At 32.0% G+C, this 20,353-nt stretch overlaps 4 protein-coding genes across 5 annotated transcripts; 3 read left to right on the top strand and 1 right to left on the bottom strand.

Annotated features, from left to right (window-relative positions):
• Positions 1-10: 10 nt before the first annotated feature.
• Positions 11-4,612, bottom strand: Smid (nuclear valosin-containing protein-like smid). The gene is made up of 11 exons (XM_072899175.1): positions 4,204-4,612; positions 3,791-4,009; positions 3,377-3,715; positions 2,994-3,296; positions 2,550-2,769; positions 2,179-2,461; positions 1,609-2,095; positions 1,311-1,478; positions 922-1,248; positions 582-800; positions 11-498 (listed from the first exon to the last, which is right to left on the bottom strand). Exons 1-11 carry the CDS (start codon positions 4,354-4,356, stop codon positions 361-363), a joined length of 2,856 nt encoding a protein of 951 aa, XP_072755276.1. The 5' UTR covers positions 4,357-4,612; the 3' UTR covers positions 11-360.
• A 633-nt stretch (positions 4,613-5,245) lies between these two features.
• Positions 5,246-6,205, top strand: Nd-15 (NADH dehydrogenase (ubiquinone) 15 kDa subunit). Its single transcript, XM_072899308.1, has 2 exons — positions 5,246-5,395; positions 5,737-6,205. The coding sequence occupies exon 2, from the start codon at positions 5,744-5,746 to the stop codon at positions 6,071-6,073; it is 330 nt and encodes a 109-aa protein (XP_072755409.1). The 5' UTR covers positions 5,246-5,395; positions 5,737-5,743; the 3' UTR covers positions 6,074-6,205.
• A 437-nt stretch (positions 6,206-6,642) lies between these two features.
• On the top strand, positions 6,643-8,928 carry Atpsyngamma (ATP synthase, gamma subunit). Its single transcript, XM_072898875.1, has 3 exons — positions 6,643-6,780; positions 7,447-7,996; positions 8,319-8,928. The coding sequence occupies exons 2-3, from the start codon at positions 7,467-7,469 to the stop codon at positions 8,683-8,685; spliced, it is 897 nt and encodes a 298-aa protein (XP_072754976.1). The 5' UTR covers positions 6,643-6,780; positions 7,447-7,466; the 3' UTR covers positions 8,686-8,928.
• A 322-nt stretch (positions 8,929-9,250) lies between these two features.
• On the top strand, positions 9,251-20,351 carry Su(var)3-9 (suppressor of variegation 3-9). Of its 2 annotated transcripts, XM_072898874.1 has the most exons (9): positions 9,263-9,459; positions 10,805-10,868; positions 11,201-11,311; positions 18,230-18,463; positions 18,550-18,708; positions 18,945-19,174; positions 19,247-19,391; positions 19,507-19,676; positions 19,957-20,351. In XM_072898874.1, the coding sequence occupies exons 1-9, from the start codon at positions 9,388-9,390 to the stop codon at positions 20,191-20,193; spliced, it is 1,422 nt and encodes a 473-aa protein (XP_072754975.1). In that variant the 5' UTR covers positions 9,263-9,387; the 3' UTR covers positions 20,194-20,351. The 2 variants fall into 2 exon arrangements, with proteins under 2 accessions (XP_072754974.1, XP_072754975.1); XM_072898873.1 differs by lacking the exons at positions 18,230-18,463; positions 18,550-18,708; positions 18,945-19,174; ... (1 more) ...; positions 19,507-19,676; positions 19,957-20,351 and adding an exon at positions 12,560-17,663 and having other exon boundaries at positions 9,251-9,459.
• Positions 20,352-20,353: the final 2 nt, after the last annotated feature.

Genomic DNA, 20,353 nt, shown 5'->3' with positions numbered 1-20,353 from the left:
ATAAAATGAATGTTATTGAACATAAACTTTTATTAATGAAAATTTTATCAAGGATCCTTGTTACATTGAAGTTTTACAACTTTACAAGTTATGTATGTTATACTTACATATCTAAAAAATAATGATATAGAATGAAATATAATGAAACTCTGTCGCAATTGTGCGTTTTAAACAGATATTGTTGATTATCGTTACTTCAGTAAATTTAAAGCTACGTCCATTTACGAATTATCAACATGTAGAAACTAAACTATATCATTAAAGGAAATACCTTTTGTCTCTTTTGTGTAAAAGTTTATGTAAAGTGTTTGATAGTGGAAGAATTCTTTAGCAAATGTCTAAATTTTTAATAATTGTACTTCATGTTTCCATTGGTTCCATAACTACATCAACAATTAGAGCATCTAGTGGCGTTTCCATTGGTGTTTCCATTGGCATAACTTCAGATTTCTTTTTAATTGAATATAGCTTACTAAATTTTTCATAATATTTTATGTCCTGTACAATATATATTATCTGTTATTTGTGTTATTATCTAAAATACATTGAAACATAAATCAAGTAAATACTTATATACTTGCCTTCTCGCGAACAGATGGTTTCACTTTTTCAAATGCTCGATAGATGTGTTGCATAGAAATTTCTGGTTGTCCATAACCAGCAATTATTTCCTTCAATGCTTCCATGCCAGCTTCTTTTATTAAAGCTGCCAAATCTGCACCAGTATAACCTTCACATTTATCGTTATATCCCACTTGATTTAAATCAACATCAGCAGCTAGTTTTGGTCTTGTTGCATTCTACAAATTATGACAGTATGTTCGTTTGTATTAAGAGAGAAAATTATATAATTTATTTATTAATACAAGAAAAATATTTCTTTGTTTTGTACATACATATACAGAATAAAAATGTAAATACCTTCGTTATTGCACGTAAAATATCAACTCGATCCGACGCTGTCGGAAAACCAACGTACAAAATTTTGTCCAGTCTTCCTGGTCGTAAAACAGCTGAATCTATGATATCAGGACGATTACTAGCAGCCATAAGAAATACTCCCTGTCGACTCTCTACACCGTCCATTTCTGTAAGCATTTGATTCACAACACGTGATGTTGCAGAATTATCGCCTTCTGTTCTCTTAGGACATAACGCATCTATTTCATCGAAAAATATGACACACGGCATCGAATTTCTCGCTCTTAAGAAACATTGACGAACTGCTTTTTCACTTTCGCCAACGTACTAAAAATATAAAACAAATTATCATTAAATCCCTTACATTCTTCTTATTATAATAAACTTACCATATTCAAAAGTTCAGGTCCTTTAACAGAAATAAAATTAATTCCAGCCTCATTAGCAATGGCTTTAGCTAGCAATGTTTTTCCACAACCAGGTGGACCACATAATAATACTCCACTAGCAGCAGATAAACCTAATGCATTAAAGTGTTCAGTATGCTTAACAGGAGCCTGCAATAAATAATTATATTTAAATGTATGTGCCGAAAAAATTCGTTATTAAAATAAATAGTACAAATATTTACAAGAACTTTAAAAGATACAAAATATAACAAGTATAAAATTTTATCTTGATATTTACGAGAATCGCCATTTGCAATTCCTGTCGAATATCTTGCAATGAGCCAACATCATCCCATGTTACATCAGGAACTGTTGCAAATCCTTCCCTTTTTGCTGAAGGTTGAACAACGCGTAAAGCAGTTTCAAAATCACTATGCTTAATACACAAGGTTGACAAACGCTCTGAGGAAAGTGGAAGTTCGTTATGCAACCAAGTCAGTAAGCTTGAAAAATCCGGCGAATGTTCTTGTATTACATCCATTTCAGTAGTTTCCGGGCTTGGATTTTTAGGCGAGTCTCTCAGGTATGTTGAAGTGTTTTCTGTTGCAGTAGAAGCTTCTATTGTATTTTCTATTGCAGTAGATGTTTCTGTTGTAACATTAGTATCAACTAAATTTTTCAAGTTTTCAAATGTCTCTGCTTCCTTATCAAATTGCTTATCAGTTTCGGTTATTTCTGGCAATTTTTCTGCCTGTTTTGATCTGTTTAGATCCTCGACGAATACTCTATAAAAGTTTTATTATTTATATTATATATGTACACACATATGTGTATATACATATGATTAAATTTAATTTGAAAGATTTACCTATCTACAGCAACCATAGCAGCTTCTCTAATTAAGGCAACCAAATCTGCACCTACAAAACCTGGAGTAAGAGAAGCTATTGTTGACAAGCTAATATTAGGAGCCAGTACAACGTTTTCAGTATGTACTGCTAGAATCTTAGCTCTTGCCTCTCTGTCTGGTATTCCAAGGCACACTTCACGATCAAAACGTCCTGCTCTTCTTAAAGCAGGATCTAATGAATCAGGTCGATTTGTCGCTCCAATCACCAATACTCTATCTCCATTTTCCTTTAGATTCAATTCTAATAGAAAAAAGAAAAACGTTGTATTTTATAAAGATCAACATAGATAATACAAAACATATGACAACATCAATTAATAGTATTTTACCATCTAAGCTTGACAATAATTGTGCAACAATTCTCCTTTCCATTTCCCTTTGAGCTGTAGCTCTATGTGGTGCAACAGCATCTATTTCATCCAAGAAAATGATGCATGGTGCAAGAGCCAAAGCTTGCTCAAATAAGTCTCTAATACGACCTTCACTCTCACCAGATACTCCAGCTACAAGCTCTGGTCCTGCTACTTTTAGTAGAGGTATATTTAATTCCTAATATAAAGGATACAAAATATTATCATGAGAAAGAACTAGTTTTCTACATATGAAAGAGAAAGAGAGAAAATAACAAAAATATAATTTCTATACAACTATTATAATCTATAGTAATAATTAATACTATAAATGTATCAACTGTTTTATTCATTATAATAACCTAAACAGATAACTCTATTTGTAACATATGTTAGATTTTTTCTAGAATTAAATAGTCTTACTCCTGCGATTGCATATGCCAATAATGTTTTTCCACATCCAGGTGGTCCATGAAGTAAAAATCCCCTTGGTGGAGATATACCAAGCTGTTTGAAGATTTCGGGATGTTTCATATGGACCAGTAATTTGCAAACAGTTTTCAAAATTTTGTCATTACCTCCTACATCAGAAAATGTAACTTTTGGTTCTGTAACAGGAGTAGTTCTTGCCTTTTTTACTGAAAACTGCCCACTATCATTTTCCTTGTCCCTTTGTCGTTTTCTTATAGATTCTACTAGTGGCTGTTTTGTGACCTCATTCACAAGCTGAAATGTGATAGCAACAGTTATTATTCCTTGATAATTTAGCACAATCTTAATCATGAATCATGTACAAAAACACATACCGCTTTTGATTTCACAGGTATTTCTGATTTTAAAACAAGTGTCTCTGGTTTTGAGACATCTGTTTCTGGCTTTGACACAGATGGTTCAGGTTTTGAGGTAGGCATTTCCAGCTTCTGAACAGCTGTTTCTGACTTTGAAATAGTCATTAAAGGTGTGTGCGCAGATTCATCAGTAACATTACATACATCTGCCTTTTTTTCTTTACCGGTCTTAGATTCATTTTTAGATACATCATCATCGCTACTGATGTCTATCAATTCTTTGTCACTCGAGTTTCCATTCTGTTTCTTATACATATGTATTAACATTTCACCTAATGAAGTGTGTTGCATCTCTGACTAAAATTGAACAGTTTTGTTAAAAATATCATCACACTTATGCAAATGTAATATTTAAGCAATATATTTAAATACCTCAACATCAACATCCTCAAAATCATCATCGTCATATGCAGGAGATTCACGTACTTGCGGTTTCTTTGCAAATATCTCTGTAAGCTCATCGTAAGCCTTACGTACCATCCCACGAAATGCAGCACGCTTTTTATTACGATAGTCTCTGTATCGCCTCTGCAATGCATCTGCCATCTCATTGACGTCAATGTACACCTTATTTTCATTTTCATGCATATACTGCAAAACACATAAAATTAAATACAGTTATAGTGATGTAGAAATTGGATTTTTTAATTAGATTTTAAAACGTCGCGTTTGTATATTCGAAGAACATAAAACTATCGGAGTAATTCATGATTCTGTTCATATGATATATATTGTAATTTTGTCGACTACATCAAAGAAACGATCAAAATTTCGTTTGATGTTACCGTTTGTACGCGTGCGATCAAAGTTTGATCCCGGAAATATCTCTGATCCATTCTTATGTACTTATTGTCCAAGTGTCTTGATCTGTAATCACCACTCGATCCTTGTAATGGAATAATATCGATCGAAGAGTTCAATTTGCCTACTTTCTGCATATTCTCGGATGCAGCGAAACCAAGGAAACCGTGTGCAAATCGTTTGAGAAAGACGAGTCTCACAATTATTCCTGTAAATTACTCTCGATCTGAATTGACGCGATTTCAACTCGCATCACTTTCTGTAGCATACAATGGTATACAAAATCTGTGCAGGTCAATCCGCACTACTAGCATAACACAAGGAGGAAAAACCGGCATAATCGACACTTAAATCGGACATGAGCATGAATGGCAGTCAGCCAATCAGTAGTTGTTCAATATATATATATGTAATACTCGGTATTGCTAACCCAATAAGAGGAAACAGACAAAAAACATGTCGAAAAGAGACATGTATAGCAAACAATTTGGCCGTTCTACGCATGCGTGACTTATGGTAAAATCATACGGTACGGGAATCAGCATGCGGGAAAGAGAATGCGTGATTCGAACAGCCAATCAGCGCTCTTCCACATTTTTTATCCGCGCTGATTGGCTGTTCGAATCACGCATCCTCTGTCCCGCACGTTGATTCTCCTACCGTGTGATTTCTCCATTAGACAATGTTCCAAAATTCACTGCCAGTACTGTCAGCATATCCTTGTTATTCACTGAATATTAGACAAAGATACGGACAAATTATATCTCCCGATTGCGCACATGTTCGATCGGACACGTCACACAAATTGACCGATGCCTAGGGTAACCAGCACAGTTGACCAATCAAAGGATCTCATTTTCATCTGGCCAATAAGCATTGTCCGATCGATACTCATCTCCCTTTGTAGCAAAGGGAAACTTGTGCTAGCTAGTCAGCTTGCGCATGCGCGATTAGACAAGGACGCAAAGGGCCTATATGCAGCGTTCTCTTTCTAATTCTTATCGCATCTACTTACGGACTAGCATAGCACTCGCGTGTTCTATATCTAATATCTCTATGGATGCTAGCAATATCTATGTATAATAACATCTATGGTGACACAATTATATAACCCAAGTGATTTCAATGATTGAAAACATAAATAATTGAAAGATTGAAAAGTTTTATATGTTACTAGTAAGTAATACTGTACTCGTTTTTATGAAATCAGTGATTACTCATGTAACATTCTGTAAATTATGAAATATGTATATATACATATATATATTTCATAATAAATAGATATATAGTTTATGTTTTTCTTCTAATATTCTTCATTAAATTATTACTATATAAATATTGCAATTATGTATTGCTGTTCGACAAAGAAGTACTGTTAAAGTCGAAGCTCTGTATCTCTTGGAAATTTATTAAACTTCTTGATTCGAGAGAATATTTGTTCATAATAAAAATTATATCCAGGCTATATGTCAAATGATTTTTATGCAATGCATATTTCTTAACTCTGCTCTTTTCAGGTACATTATGATAGATCACGAGAATATTGCTGGATTTAGATGGGGTGCTCCTTTATTTAAGGGGCCCATCACAGATTTCTTAGGTAATATACGTAATTTTCAATGTCTCAAAGAGTGTGCGCAATACGAACTACAATATATGGATTGTATGGAAGCATATGGTTATCATAAAGGCAAGAAACAATGCAGACTGATATTGGACGATATGTATGAATGTGTGATGAAAATAAAAAGATTACGGCGCATTGAAGTCATGCAGAAAGAGCGATATCGGCAATATAAGAATGGTGAGAGAGAAAAGCTATGGGCGGAAACTCCACCACTTGATCTATTTTAAATCGTTGTTCTTTGTTTATAAGATATATAGTTCATGTATAGATACACATAATATGTGTCGTATACTCTATGATACTCTGTGAAATGATTATAGATAAACGTGAAAAATGATTATAGATGACAATAATGTTTTATCATCTATAAAAAAAAAAACTTAGTTTATTGTTTCCTATCTCTTTACTCCTAGAAATATTTTGTCAATATATTCAAAGATTGATATTTGTACTTTCCCTTATTTTTTAATTTATATTTTATTCATTGTATATAGATATATACAATCTTTATTAAAAGATAAACTATTAAAAAACTACAACATTGAAAATCTCTAAAAAATCAATTTGCAATTTGTAGTGAGATCTGTTAAAATACATAGATGTTTAGAATAATTATATCTTTTTATATATATATATATATATATATATATATATATATGCATATTTTATGTTTATAGAATAAAATTTATGTGGATAATAAGAATGAGCATAAAATATAAATTACATATGTAGTAGATCCATCCCAGATTTCCCTATCAATATATAGTGACATTTATCGCTTGCAGATGACGCGTGGATCTTTGATAATTGCGAATTCGCCTTAACGTCGCGTTACGTGTGCACGGATCTCCTTCGTGGTTCGTGGTTTCCGCATACGGAAACGAGAAGTGAAGAGTTTTTTGTGATTTTGTAGGAATTATTTCGGAATTGGTTGGTGAGTGTCGGTTTATCTGCATTGCTCTGAGCTATTCCCAAATATTTGTGTCACGTACTCGATCTGATTCTGTGAAAATGAGTAAAAGATTTATTCGCGCGCTCATTTCCTGACCAGCCCTGTCTGCTATTACATAAATGATAGTGCTACTGTGGCTGTGTTTAAAATTATCCATTATATTGTCAGACTTGACATATCATATTTATTAATTTAAATCAATTACATTGACTTCTACGTATAATAATTACTTTATCAGCAAACAATTACACATTAGAAAAAAGATATTTCATAAAGAAAGAGATATCTAGTTAGAGAAGTATAAAATGTCACAAATTTTTTCTTACAGTTTTTTTACACAACATATTTATTATTTTTAATAACATTGTCATTTACATATATTATTATCATAAAGCTACATGCAATATTCTGTATATCATGATTTTTCAATATATTTGTAGTTATTATGTTAATGATTTTCTACAGAATAATAAAAAATTGAATTCTATGTTTTAATCTATAAATAATGTTAAGAATAGTATGAAATATTTATGCATATTTTATACAAAAAAATAAAGGTGTTAAATATTTTGTAACTTGTAACAAAATAATTATAATTATTGTGGTTTGAAAAGTGCTGAATATAGTTCCTAAAATTTAAATTTGTAGGGATCTAACATCCAACAGCGATGTTCAACAACCGTTTGTCAGCAATCCTGCGGTTGGCTGCACAGGATCAGCAATGGCAACAACAAAGAGGGATGGCCACTCTCAAAGCTATCTCCATACGTCTAAAGTCTGTCAAAAGTACTCAAAAGATCACGGCATCCATGAAGATGGTGTCGGCGGCCAAGTACAATCGTGCAGAGCGCGACTTGCAGCAGGCTCGTCCTCTCGGCATTGGCACAAAGACGTTTTATGAGCAAGCTGAGATCCAAGCACCACCGGAGGAGCCGAAGAAGCTCGTTGTTGCCATAACCAGCGATCGTGGTCTGTGCGGCGCTGTACATACTGGAGTATCCCGTAACATTCGCGATCAATTACTGGCCGATCCCAAGGAACGTGAGAACACAAAAATCATATGTGTTGGTGAAAAATCCCGAGCGATCCTCCAGCGAATCTTCGCAAACAATATACTCTTTGTCGCATCCGAGGTTGGCCGTAAGCCACCGACATTCAATGATGCAGCTAAGATAGCCATAGAAATAATGAACAGCGGGTATGTTTAGCTCAGTTAATTATATAAATTTAAAGATATATAACTTAAATAACTAAATAATAATCACTTAAACTCAGAATAATTATTATATTACTATTTAAACAGTTAATTTGTAGTATTGCAATTTACTATGTATGTATTATCATTATATTGTAGTTAGATATAAATATTATATCTAACTTATATATATTACTATTTAAATATTTGTAACTTAACTATTTGAATTTTTTCTTTTGGTTATACAGAATGTGTGCCATTAAATTTTTTCAAAAATATGGCACGTAAGAATAATATAAATTTTGTTTGCATTATTTTTTTCCAGTTATTCCTTTGGTTCTGGACGTATAGTATACAACAGATTTAAATCTGTGGTGTCATATGCAGTTGATAATCTGCCACTATTCGATAAAAACGCGGTGATTGCCGCACCGAAGCTATCAATATACGACTCGCTTGACGAGGAGGTGATACAGAGCTATGTAGAATTTTCGCTCGCCTCATTGTTGTTTTATTCGATGAAAGAAGGTGCTTGCAGCGAACAATCCAGCCGTATGACAGCGATGGACAGTGCCACTAAAAACGCCGGCGAAATGATTAACCAACTTACTCTTACTTTCAATCGTACTCGACAAGCTGTGATCACTAGAGAATTGATTGAAATTATTTCTGGTGCTGCAGCTCTGGATTAAGAATATCCTGGAGAATAATTAGTTTCTCAATTTCTAGTTCGAACAAATAGAATGAGAATGCATTATTGGAAAAAGAAGAAATACGAGAGGAGAAAAATCTGTATATTGGCGAAGAATGAAATTTCCAATCAACTTGGACGGTGTTCCATTATACATAAAATTATTTTATGAACACCAAGAACTTTACACACTTAACATTATTTATATGTCCAAGCTGTTCAATAAACCAATTGAGTTAAGAAATCACATGTTTCAATAAAATATAAATTAAAAAAATATGTCCCATCATAACAAAAATTCTTTATATTCTATATAAAATTGATAAATGATGAATAAAATAAGAACATATAGATAGATAACACAGTATTCATGTAAATAATAAAGTCGATAAGGACAAAATGTTATAAGGGTTTGTTTTCAACAAGCTTCGAGAAGTTCGATATCGACGAATAAAACTTAAGGCAAACGTGGACACCGAGCAAAAGTATCCACCAATCGCGAAAGAGCACGATTCGTCGCGCGAGTGGAGAGTACCTTGCACCTCGCACATCGCGCTGGCGCGATTTTATCTCCCTCCCTTCTACCTCCCCTGCCGTCACGATCGGAGCCGTTAGCCAAGTCTCTTGGTTCTTCGCACTTTTCCGAAACGAACGTGATAAGTGCGAGCTTGTAATTATACACTGAACATTACTGTAATAGAAGATGGGTGGCGAAGAAGGACTTGGTGTTACTACCGGCCAGCCGAATCTCTACAAACAGGACCTGTCGAAGCTCGTAAGTCTCGACGATGGTCGTTTGCGCGCCGCGTCAGTTTGCGCTCGCCACTTAACCTTGTTTTTTCCCCAACATACTGATTCGTCTGGACGACGATATTGACTCATTTAAATATATATATATATATATAAATATATATATATATATATATATATATATATACGTATTTGAAAAAATAATCTTTTTTTTCCACATACCATAAATTAAACTCGTATAACAGTTTTCTTTAAAAAAAGGAAAAATATAAAATACAAAAGTTTTTAACTGTCTAAGATTTTGTCTTATCAAGAAGTTAGGCCCGATTACATGAACATTATTTTGGCTTTAAACGATACTTAAATATATATCTGTCTTTTTAGAAAAAAATATAAAGATAGACACATGTTTAAGTCTCACTTAAATCCAAAATAATGTTGGTGCAATCGGGCCTTAATGGCGTAAATTGCGGTTGAGATTTATGGTGAATTTGACCAACGAAATTAACTTTGCCTCTGCATATTTTATATGAAATTATTATTAATAGAAAGAGATGATCGATCATTCTTTACTTACTATTCACTGTACTATTTATAAAAATAGCAGATTGTATACCTCTCGATTATCTTATAACATACGCCAATCGTACATTTTCTTTCCCGCGAATTTTTCACTTTTTATTAATACTGTCTGCAAATTTTATAAAAATGCGTTATTCTGTTTAATGCAGTAATATTATTTTAATTATGCAATGATAGGGTTGGAATGTTTATTCCTGTAAATGTGAAGTGTGATTGATTATCCGTGACAGAAATATCATTTATCTCTTTTCTGTTAGAAAAAAAAAACATACAGGCATAATGTCAGGAAAATCGTCTGCAGTACTTCGGGAAGTGATTCAAGATTCAAAAAGGAGGAAAAAGCTATATAAATCTACTTCCCGAAGTATTGCGGGCGATTTTCTACATTTTTATACAGAAAACTTTGATTTGAAATTAATTAACAATTTTATTACTACAATTTGACTTGATGTCTATGGAAAATATTACATCATACATATATACAGGATGTCCGGAATGATGTAATATTTTCCATAGACACCAAGTCAAATTTTAGTAATAAAATTTTTCATTAATTTTGAATCAAAGTTTTCTGTATAAAAATCTAGAAATGATAATAGTTATAAATTATTTATTATTATTATAAAATCAAAAATATTGTTTTATATTAGAGATAAATACACTTCGATTATAAAAATAGCACTTAAAAATACCTTAAGTGATGGTTTTAATTAAATTGAATTTGATTGATGTTGTAAAGTGCTGTAAGTATTTAAAGAAGATAATGTTTATTCTTTGGTTTTGCATAGGATGTTAGTAAATTAACTGCATTGTCACGTGAGGTGATCAGCAGGCAAGCTACAATTAATATTGGTGAGTATACAAGATTTTTTTAATTTGAAATTTATTTAATATATATTTTAATTCTATTTTAAGGGGATGCTGGACTACCTATCAAGTTCTAATCTAACAAAACAATATATTTGCATAATATAAAAGTTGCAATTTATACACATAAAATCACATCTTTCATACAATTCTGTCCCAGAAGAACCTATTTTATTTTATGTGTATAAATTACAATTTTTATATTAAGCAAATATATTGTTTTGTTAGATTAGAACTCGATGGGTAGTCCACCATCCCCTTAAAATTTGATATTATTTTGATATTTTTATTCTAAATGTATTCTAAATTTATTACAGGTACCATTGGGCATGTAGCACATGGCAAGTCGACAATTGTAAAAGCCATTTCAGGAGTGCAGACTGTTCGTTTTAAAAATGAACTAGAAAGGAATATCACCATTAAACTCGGTGAGTCCATTAAAATATATTAAATATTTTTTCCACTACATATTGCATATTGCAATTCTTTTAATTTAATACAAAGAAAAATGTTGCACAAATATACTTGTTGAAATGCTTTTGCAAAAGTATTTTTGTGTCGGTTTATTTTTTTCATGAAAGTGCACAACTATGAACAATAAAAAATCCTTTGAACGTTTATTGAAAGAAATAATATTTTTTTTAATTATGTCATACAACAAATGTGTAAGACATTTGGTGAAATGGTGATATTATATATTGATTATGGTTAAAATAGTAATTATCATATTAAATAATCAAATGATCTAATAATTACTCAATTGTTGAGAATGGTCATTTTGATTAAATTATGAAATGTTTCTCTTTTTTAATATGTGAGAAAAATTGAGATAAAAGAAAGGTAAGTATTATTTTTATACTGTAATAACAATTTAAAATTAATTATTTCAAAGAAAAGCATGCAATTATGACCAAAATTACACAAATGTAATTATACAGACTATTAAACTGCTTTTTGCTTTAATAACAGCATATATTATATTATTTATTTAAGATGAAATGTATGTACATTTTCAAAATGCGAATTTATGATCTTTTACTTTGATTTTATTTATTTTATTTTTACTCACAAATATATATTTTAATCTCTTCAGCATTTAACAGTAAAATTGAGGCACATACAAAAATCACAATATTAATATAGTCTAGTACTAATTTATGTATGTCTATAATATTTGTACCTACGTCATTGTATATTATTTGTGTGTTAGTGAAATTTATTTGTAATAAAATGTCTATCAGCTTTTTTACATGGATATTTATGATATAACGATGACATGAAGACTTTATATAAGATATGATAATTGTGTCATGAGAGATTGCGTTATACGTTTCATTAAAATGTAAATCGAAATAATATGCATTGTGTTTTAGTAGAAAAATAGATTTAATGCCAAATGTGCAAATGTGAAAACCTCTGATTTTTTTGTAATCTCTGAAGCTGTGATTAAGATAAAAAAGTCGGATATCTCTTCAGAAAATATTGTTATTTGTTACTATTATTCGTCCGGCATGTCGAGAAAAAAAGTGAAAAGGAACTTTGAAGAGAAAAAAGCAAAAATGGAAAAAAAGCAGATATAAGGAAAAGAAAAGTGGGCGAAAGGAGAGAGTGGTCGTTACAAGTAAAAGGAAACGAAAGATGAAACAATGACGCTGTTTAAATGTTTGGCATTGCAGACGCAGTGGATTGCGGTAGCAGCAGCGAATCAGCAGATATACCCGGCAGCGTAGATAGTGAAACGCCAGCCGTTTACCAAAAACGACACCTCTCCCCTGTTGGAAGCATTGACGCACCATGCGCCAAGCAGCCTAGACTCAACACAGGAAGCCACAACAACAATATATCCCGTCAGCTGGACAACAGAAATACGTTCCGCTCCGTATCATCGAAACGTCTGCGAGCGCAGCGAGAAGTCATCACGCAACGGGCGCTCGAAGCACACAACCGTCCTCGTTTACGCAACAGAAGTATGAGAGATCCAGGTAGCGATGGTCGACAGTCAGACTGCGAGTCGTCGTCTGATGGTAGATTGTCCGCACGAGATGACAGTCTGATTTCTCGTGACTTCGAATTGAAAGAGGTACGAGTGTTATTACACGATATCAAGCACAGTGAAAACAATCGTGAATTAACAGTACCTGGCAAATCCTTCGCGTCGAGCAAACAGGCGAGCAAGCTCTGGGAAGTGGAGAGGATTATACAGAAGCGCGAAAAGAATGGCAAGGCGTTCTATTTGATCAAATGGAAAAACTGGGATATCAAGTACAATACGTGGGAGCCATTACACAATCTCAATTGTGAGGATTTGCTGCGTGAATTTGAGAACAAACGGCAGAAATTGATCAATCGATTCAAAGCGAAGACAAACTTTTATCCAAATGTGCGCGAAGTCGAGGACTTTCTTTTGTATAAGGATATATCGATCGATGACACTACATCCGTTGCCTCTGCCACTGTTGCCGATGACAATATATACACAGATATTGAGCATTATCTCAATAGACCATTGCGTGGCAGCAAACTGGAAATAAAGATAAAACAACAGATCCTGTACATGCTTCTGCTGGAACTGCGTCGTGATCAGCTCGAGTCGCTACAGGACTGGGAGAACGAGATGAATAGTATCACGAAAAATAAGCCGACGATACGAGTAGAGAATCTAGTGGATTTGGAGAGCGCGCCACAGGACTTTTATTACATCGACAATTATTTGCCAGGCGCGGGTGTCATAATACCGGATGATCCGCCGATCGGTTGCGAATGTGACAGTTGCGAATCCGGTAAAAAGTCTGGTTGCTGTTTCGCACAGAACGGTGTATCATCGTTGCCGTATACGTCAGCATGTCGGATACGTGTCCCTCCTGGTACACCTATTTATGAATGCAACAAGCGCTGCGCCTGCGACGCACTAATTTGTCCGAATCGTGTGGTGCAGCGTGGTAGTGGTACGCAACTATGTATTTTTCGAACGGATAACGGTCGTGGTTGGGGTGTGCGTACTCTGCGCGCGATCAAGAAGGGCACCTTTGTCATCCAGTACGTGGGCGAAGTGATCAGTAGCGAGGAAGCGGAGAGACGCGGCAAACAATACGACGTGACCGGTCGTACATATCTCTTTGATCTCGATTACAACGAGACCGATGGCCAGTGCCCGTACACTGTAGACGCCGCCATGTACGGCAACATCTCGCACTTCATTAATCACTCATGCGATCCAAATCTTGCGGTATACGCGATCTGGATCAATTGTTTAGATCCAAACTTGCCGAATCTCGCGCTCTTCGCCATCAAGGACATTAAGCAGAACGAGGAGCTTACTTTTGATTATACGTGCCAGACACCACGTGGCGGTAATGAGAAGATGCAACAGCAGCTACTGGACAATGAACCAAACGCCGAAAATATCTCGAAGAATAGGACTCTCTGCAAATGCGGCGCTGCAACGTGTCGGCGGTATTTATTTTAGAGATTGTTTATTTTTGGATTATATCAGTTGTTACGAGCTGCCTGTCTTAATGATTCAACTGATATTAGTTTTGATTAGGTCAGTTTTTTCCTGTATATATTATCGAGCTAGCAACAATTATATTCGAAGAATGAAAGAAATAAATCATTTATTTAAGACTAGTTAATTTAGGTCGAGGTAATTTGATTAAGTAATCTTATTAATTCGATCAAGTAATCTGAAATTTTTTATTAATTATCTATTTAAATTCTACTTTTCCTTTTGAGTTGAGTTATGACTGTCAGTAAAGTGAGATATTGTAAACATAACTCAAGTAATGCAAGTGACTAGTTTTATTATCTCAAAATTGCAGTGTTTATCCAATTTGTAGCAAAGTTACGGACAGTGATTACTGTGTTAATACAGTCGAATTCTTAATACCTCCGTATTTTTGGCATTCTTAACTTGTTTAGCTCTAGTTTCTTATTTCATACATTTGCTTGATATTGAATACAAAACTCATTTCGCATATATATCATTAGTAAATTGAGAAACAATACTAAGAATAAAAAGATTATTTAGATATGTTCAAAATAGAAAAGTTTGATTATAATTAAAGAGTCAATTTTCTAACAATTAAACAATTTTTTTATTCAAAATTTTTGAGGAAATTAAGAGAAAAATATGAAAACACACACACACACACACACACACACACACGCACATGCACGTACGCACACATACATATACATAATACATTTCAAAGATATTACTGTTGTATTTCATTGTATTATACATTTTGTCAATGATGTACGATTAATACGACTCGTTAAATGAACTTGTCATGCGAATTATTGTCATATCAAATTATATCAGTAATCAGTTAAAAAGTTTAATTCGATTTTTATTTTTGTAATTCCAATCCTTTGTATACAGGCAGTACTATCTTCTGAGAGTGAAAAATCAATTTTTAGCACTAGTTTGCCAGGCTTTTTTGTTTGTTTTAATCTCTGTTGTTGGACATTTTTGTCTCTACTATTAATCCTTCTGGTCGTCAATCGTTCTAAATATGGATCTTTATTTAATCAACCAACCAAACAAAAAATTGATCTCATAACTTGACTTGTTTTCTAAATTAAAATTAATCACGTCTAAATTACGTATACTCTTTTCCAACAGACGTTTTCAACAGTCTCTTCAATAAATTTTACAAATATACGTTTGATGACAGCACTATTTTTGATGAAAATATTCATATTATACCTAAACCTAAATATTATTATTTTATTAAAATTTAACTGATAATATTATGCAAATGTGCACTTTTTCAATATTTATTTTTGATAAATGGGTAAATAATAAGTAGCACATTGCACATAAATAAAATGAATTAATTCCACGCTCAAATGATTTTAACTTTATAATAATATTAGAAATGATCAACACACTCTACAATTGCCTGTTTCAGATTTGTATCGTAAATGAAGCCGAACTTTTTGACTGATCTAATTAATAGTTATTAATGTTAAGTTTCTTGAATATACTGAAAAATGTTATGAAAGAGTATGACAAAGCTGTTTGTTATGTGGTTTTGTTTTAATACATTCTATATGCTTATTTTTATACTCAACTAATTGTACAAAGGTAAACGCGTGAGACGAAAATTCGTATTCTCCTTTTATTATTATATAGAGAAACAGTATTGTATAAGAAAGCATGGCAATAAAAATTATTTGTTAATTTTGCATTTTTTTTGGAGAATATGAATATATGTTCATATTTCTTGCGTGCGCGTACATTTATATATATTATTTCCGGTATGCCAATTTTGCAGTGTTTCAGTCAGAGGGCTTTCGGAAAAAAGTTTAAAATTTCTATTATTAAAGCTTTTAAATATATTAATAGATTCCATTCATGTTATAAGCATTTAAAGAAATAAAATTAAAAAATGTACAAAACACGATGTCTTTATCTCGAAAGTCAGATGACAAGAGATGCTGCGAGTTTGAATTACTCTCATCTGTAAGGGTATAATTCATATATTTAGACATGAAATATTGTTATAATGAAAATGCTACGAAAATATCGGTGTACACACGATGTCTCGGTGTTCACTAACACGTTAATCGTAATATCGTTATAATCTTGTAAGTTATAGATTCTATTAACATATTTATTTTGCTTTTATTTGCATAACCAGAATCACTTATTAATTCGTTCATGAGGAGCACAATTACGACTTTTGTTACTTTATTTATAAAATAAAGAGAGAGAATGTGTGTTTGATATTAAAATACATAATCTCAACTCTGTATCCTAATTGATATGTAAATTAAAATTGATAAAACGTAATGCTAAGATATAAGTAAAAAAGGTATTTTATTTTTATTCTGAGAAAACGCATATTTTCGATTATTTTCATACTATATAAATTGTAAGGTAATTTTAACACTATAAAAATCATTAGGGAATCTTTGGAAAGATATTTGAAATTGATGAACGGCAGAAATCGACTTTTTACATTCAGAACTGGGGTGCATTATTTATATAAGGTGCTTAAGTCCTCCAAACAACCAGACACATACGTTGTTCTTTTTTAATTAAAAATTTGATCACATTATAAGAGTTGTGCCAAAGAAATCTGTAACAAATACAACGACGTTTAATCAAATGTTAGAGACATTAAAAAATAGCATATTGTTTAAATGTAGACACACACACGTACACACACACATACACACACACACACACATATACACATACCTTTAAATATTAAGTTTATTATATTTATCAATATATAAAATAATTAGCATATAATTAATACCACACATAGTTGCAACAATTATGTTAAGTAATCACAAAGCTATTGTACAATTATTTCAATAGTAAATAATTAATAATAGTTAATAAATATGATAATTTGTTTTATATATGTTAGAATTTCGTTTTTCTTTCTATCTTTTTTTTTCTTTTTTTTTTTTTTTACTTAACCATTTCGGAACGTAAAGAGTCGACGCGAACTTGTATACGTTGCTCATTAGAAATAAATTATCTTTTTAGTTCTATATTGTCAGTATTTCGGATCTATTTCGACATATATATGCCAGATATCTGTTGCTCTAATTTCTTTATTTATAAAAGATTCATCTATTATTATTCTGTCTTTTCATGCGAAATAGTATGAATAATAATTACTCTATTTATATACATATATCGATGCCCTCTCAGTTTTAAAAGACAAAACAAAATAGCTAAGAAAACATATTCTCTCTGTAAGACTCATACAAATGTCATTGTTGTCAATGAACTTGAAATAAAAATTTATATGCAAATTAGAGCACTTGTTTTTTGACATAAAATTACTTAGCTAGAATATTTTGAAGAAACTCTATTTGTTATATCTAAAAACATGTAAATAGCTACATGTTTTTATATCTATGGTGAATGGAGAATATTTTAAGAACATGATATATATTATATAATTATTTTATATATAATAAATATAAAATATATATAATTTTTTTTAATTTAAAAATTTTTATAAACAATAAAATAAACTTTTTCTAGTGATAAACCGTCTAGATTTCTAGGTAAACAAAAAAATTACAAGAGATGAGAACATTTTAAATTAGATATTGTTTGAAAAATTTTTTTATATATATATGTATCTTTGGATGTGTATTAAATATTAAATCTGAGATATTAAAATTCTTATTAATGGATGCACACACAAAAACATTAAATTTATTTCAGATAAACACATATAATATGTTGCTGAATAACATACAGTATGCTTGAGCAGTCTTTTTTTACAAAAAGAGTTCTCGCAAACAGGACGAAGAAAAAAAAAAATGAATTTGGGAGAAATGTAAATTATATCTAATTGCTTTTTTTATTTCAGGATACGCAAATGCTAAGATTTACGAATGTGAAAATCCAAAGTGTCCCCGACCAGGGCGCTACATATCCGGTGGATCTAGTAAAGACGATTCCTTCCCCTGCTTGCGCCCAGTTTGCTCTGGAAGATTTCAGTTAGTTCGCCATGTCTCCTTCGTTGATTGTCCTGGACACGATATTCTTATGGCAACTATGCTTAACGGAGCAGCTGTTATGGATGCTGCCTTACTCTTAATCGGTAAATAATTTAGATATTCTTATTCTCTTATCAAATTGTCCCATATCTCAATACTTTTTTACGAATAATGGATTGTTTAATTGCAGCTGGTAACGAGTCATGTCCGCAACCTCAAACATCGGAACACTTGGCGGCTATCGAAATTATGAAACTAAAACATATAGTAATATTACAAAATAAGATTGATCTAGTGAAAGAGGCGCAAGCGAAAGAGCAGTATGAACAGATATTGAAATTTATTCAAGGTGCTAATTATTTATTATTATTTTTCATTATATTGTTTTTCAATGTAAAATTAGTTATATTTTCACGTCATTTCATATTTATATAAAATCTAGAATATAAATTTTATGCATTTCTAAAATTACCATAACTTACAGATAGAAATATTAAATATTTTCTATTTACAAAAAAATTAATAGAAGTTAATTATTTATGTTATGTAGTATATTTTATATTTACATAATTTTCTTTAAATTAGGTACGGTAGCGGAAGGTGCACCGATAATACCGATTTCAGCGCAACTTAAGTACAATATTGAAGTACTCTGCGAATATATTACAAAGAAAATTCCAGTACCGATGAGAGATTTTACATCAGAACCGCGATTGATTGTTATTCGATCTTTTGACGTTAATAAACCAGGATGTGAGGTGGATGATTTAAAAGGCGGCGTAGCAGGCGGAAGTATCCTTAGAGGAGTATTAAAGGTAAAGATAAAGCTAAATATCCTTAAATAAGAGGTTATACATAAACAATCATAAATATTATGATTTTTTTAGGTCGGCATGGAAATTGAAGTCCGACCAGGATTAGTGTCTAAGGACAGCGAAGGTAAGCTGACCTGTCGCCCAATATTTTCGCGAATTGTATCTTTGTTCGCTGAACAAAATGAATTGCAATTTGCTGTACCGGGTGGTTTAATAGGTAAATATATTTCTAATATTTGTTTATATACATGTTTGCATTAATAATTGACCTAATATAAATAAAATCTCAGCAAATGATAAATAATCCTAAAGAGATTATTATACATTTTAAGGTGTTGGAACCAAAATCGAACCTACACTCTGTCGCGCTGATCGTTTAGTCGGTCAAATTCTTGGAAGTGTTGGCGCGTTACCACAAATATTTATTGAATTGGAAATTTCCTATTATCTGCTCAAACGTTTGTTGGGTGTGAGAACTGAGGGTGACAAAAAGGGCGCGAGAGTAAGTCTACTAATTATTTCCACAATATTTATATATAAATCTACAACAATACATTTCCAAAATTAACATTCGTTTCTCCAAAAACATGATTACAGGATTTTAAGAATATTTTAATTAAAATTGTCTCTTTAATACTGTTGCGATAATTCTTAGATTTTAAGATTTATAATATTTTATTTTGATACAGATTTGTTGTGTAAGAAATACTTTAATTATACATACATTTTATTTAAAATTAAAATTATTTTTTATTTACATAAATATCTCTTTGGCATTATAGGTACCAAAATTGTCAAGAGGAGAAGTATTGTTAGTAAATATTGGCTCATTAAGCACCGGCGGCAGAGTGCTGGCTACTCGCGCCGATTTGGCGAAAATTAGCTTAACGAATCCGGTTTGCACGGAAATTGACGAGAAGATTGCGCTATCTAGGCGCGTCGAGAAGCATTGGCGTCTGATCGGATGGGGACAGATTTGTGGTGGTCAAACGATAGATCCTATTCTGGATCGAAAATAAATAAAAAGATTTATTCAAATGAACTAATAAATTATTTAATGGCTTCTTTAAATCTACATTTTTTTAAATTAAAAGAGTGTAATTATTATATACTATAATAATTTTTCTTATTTGTTAACGTCTATTCAGAATACAATAAACGTATCTTTGTAATAAAACA

Source organism: Anoplolepis gracilipes, chromosome 9 (genome assembly GCF_047496725.1).
Source record: "Anoplolepis gracilipes chromosome 9, ASM4749672v1, whole genome shotgun sequence".
Classification (NCBI taxonomy): Eukaryota; Metazoa; Arthropoda; class Insecta; order Hymenoptera; family Formicidae; genus Anoplolepis; species Anoplolepis gracilipes.
The sequence above is the reverse complement of the archived record's forward strand: the minus strand, read 5'-3'. Positions and strand labels throughout refer to the sequence as shown.

Excerpts from the sequence above, each read along its gene's own strand:
- Atpsyngamma (XM_072898875.1), top strand. The coding sequence starts at position 7,467 with ATGTTCAACAACCGTTTGTCAGCAATCCTGCGGTTGGCTGCACAGGAT. Across the intron at positions 7,997-8,318 it reads ATAGAAATAATGAACAGCGG|TTATTCCTTTGGTTCTGGAC; the intron begins GTATGTTTAGCT and ends ATTTTTTTCCAG.
- Nd-15 (XM_072899308.1), top strand. The coding sequence starts at position 5,744 with ATGATAGATCACGAGAATATTGCTGGATTTAGATGGGGTGCTCCTTTA.
- Smid (XM_072899175.1), bottom strand. The coding sequence starts at position 4,356 with ATGCAGAAAGTAGGCAAATTGAACTCTTCGATCGATATTATTCCATTA. Across the intron at positions 2,462-2,549 it reads ATTATTGTCAAGCTTAGATG|AATTGAATCTAAAGGAAAAT; the intron begins GTAAAATACTAT and ends TTTTTCTATTAG. Across the intron at positions 801-921 it reads TTTTACGTGCAATAACGAAG|AATGCAACAAGACCAAAACT; the intron begins GTATTTACATTT and ends CATAATTTGTAG.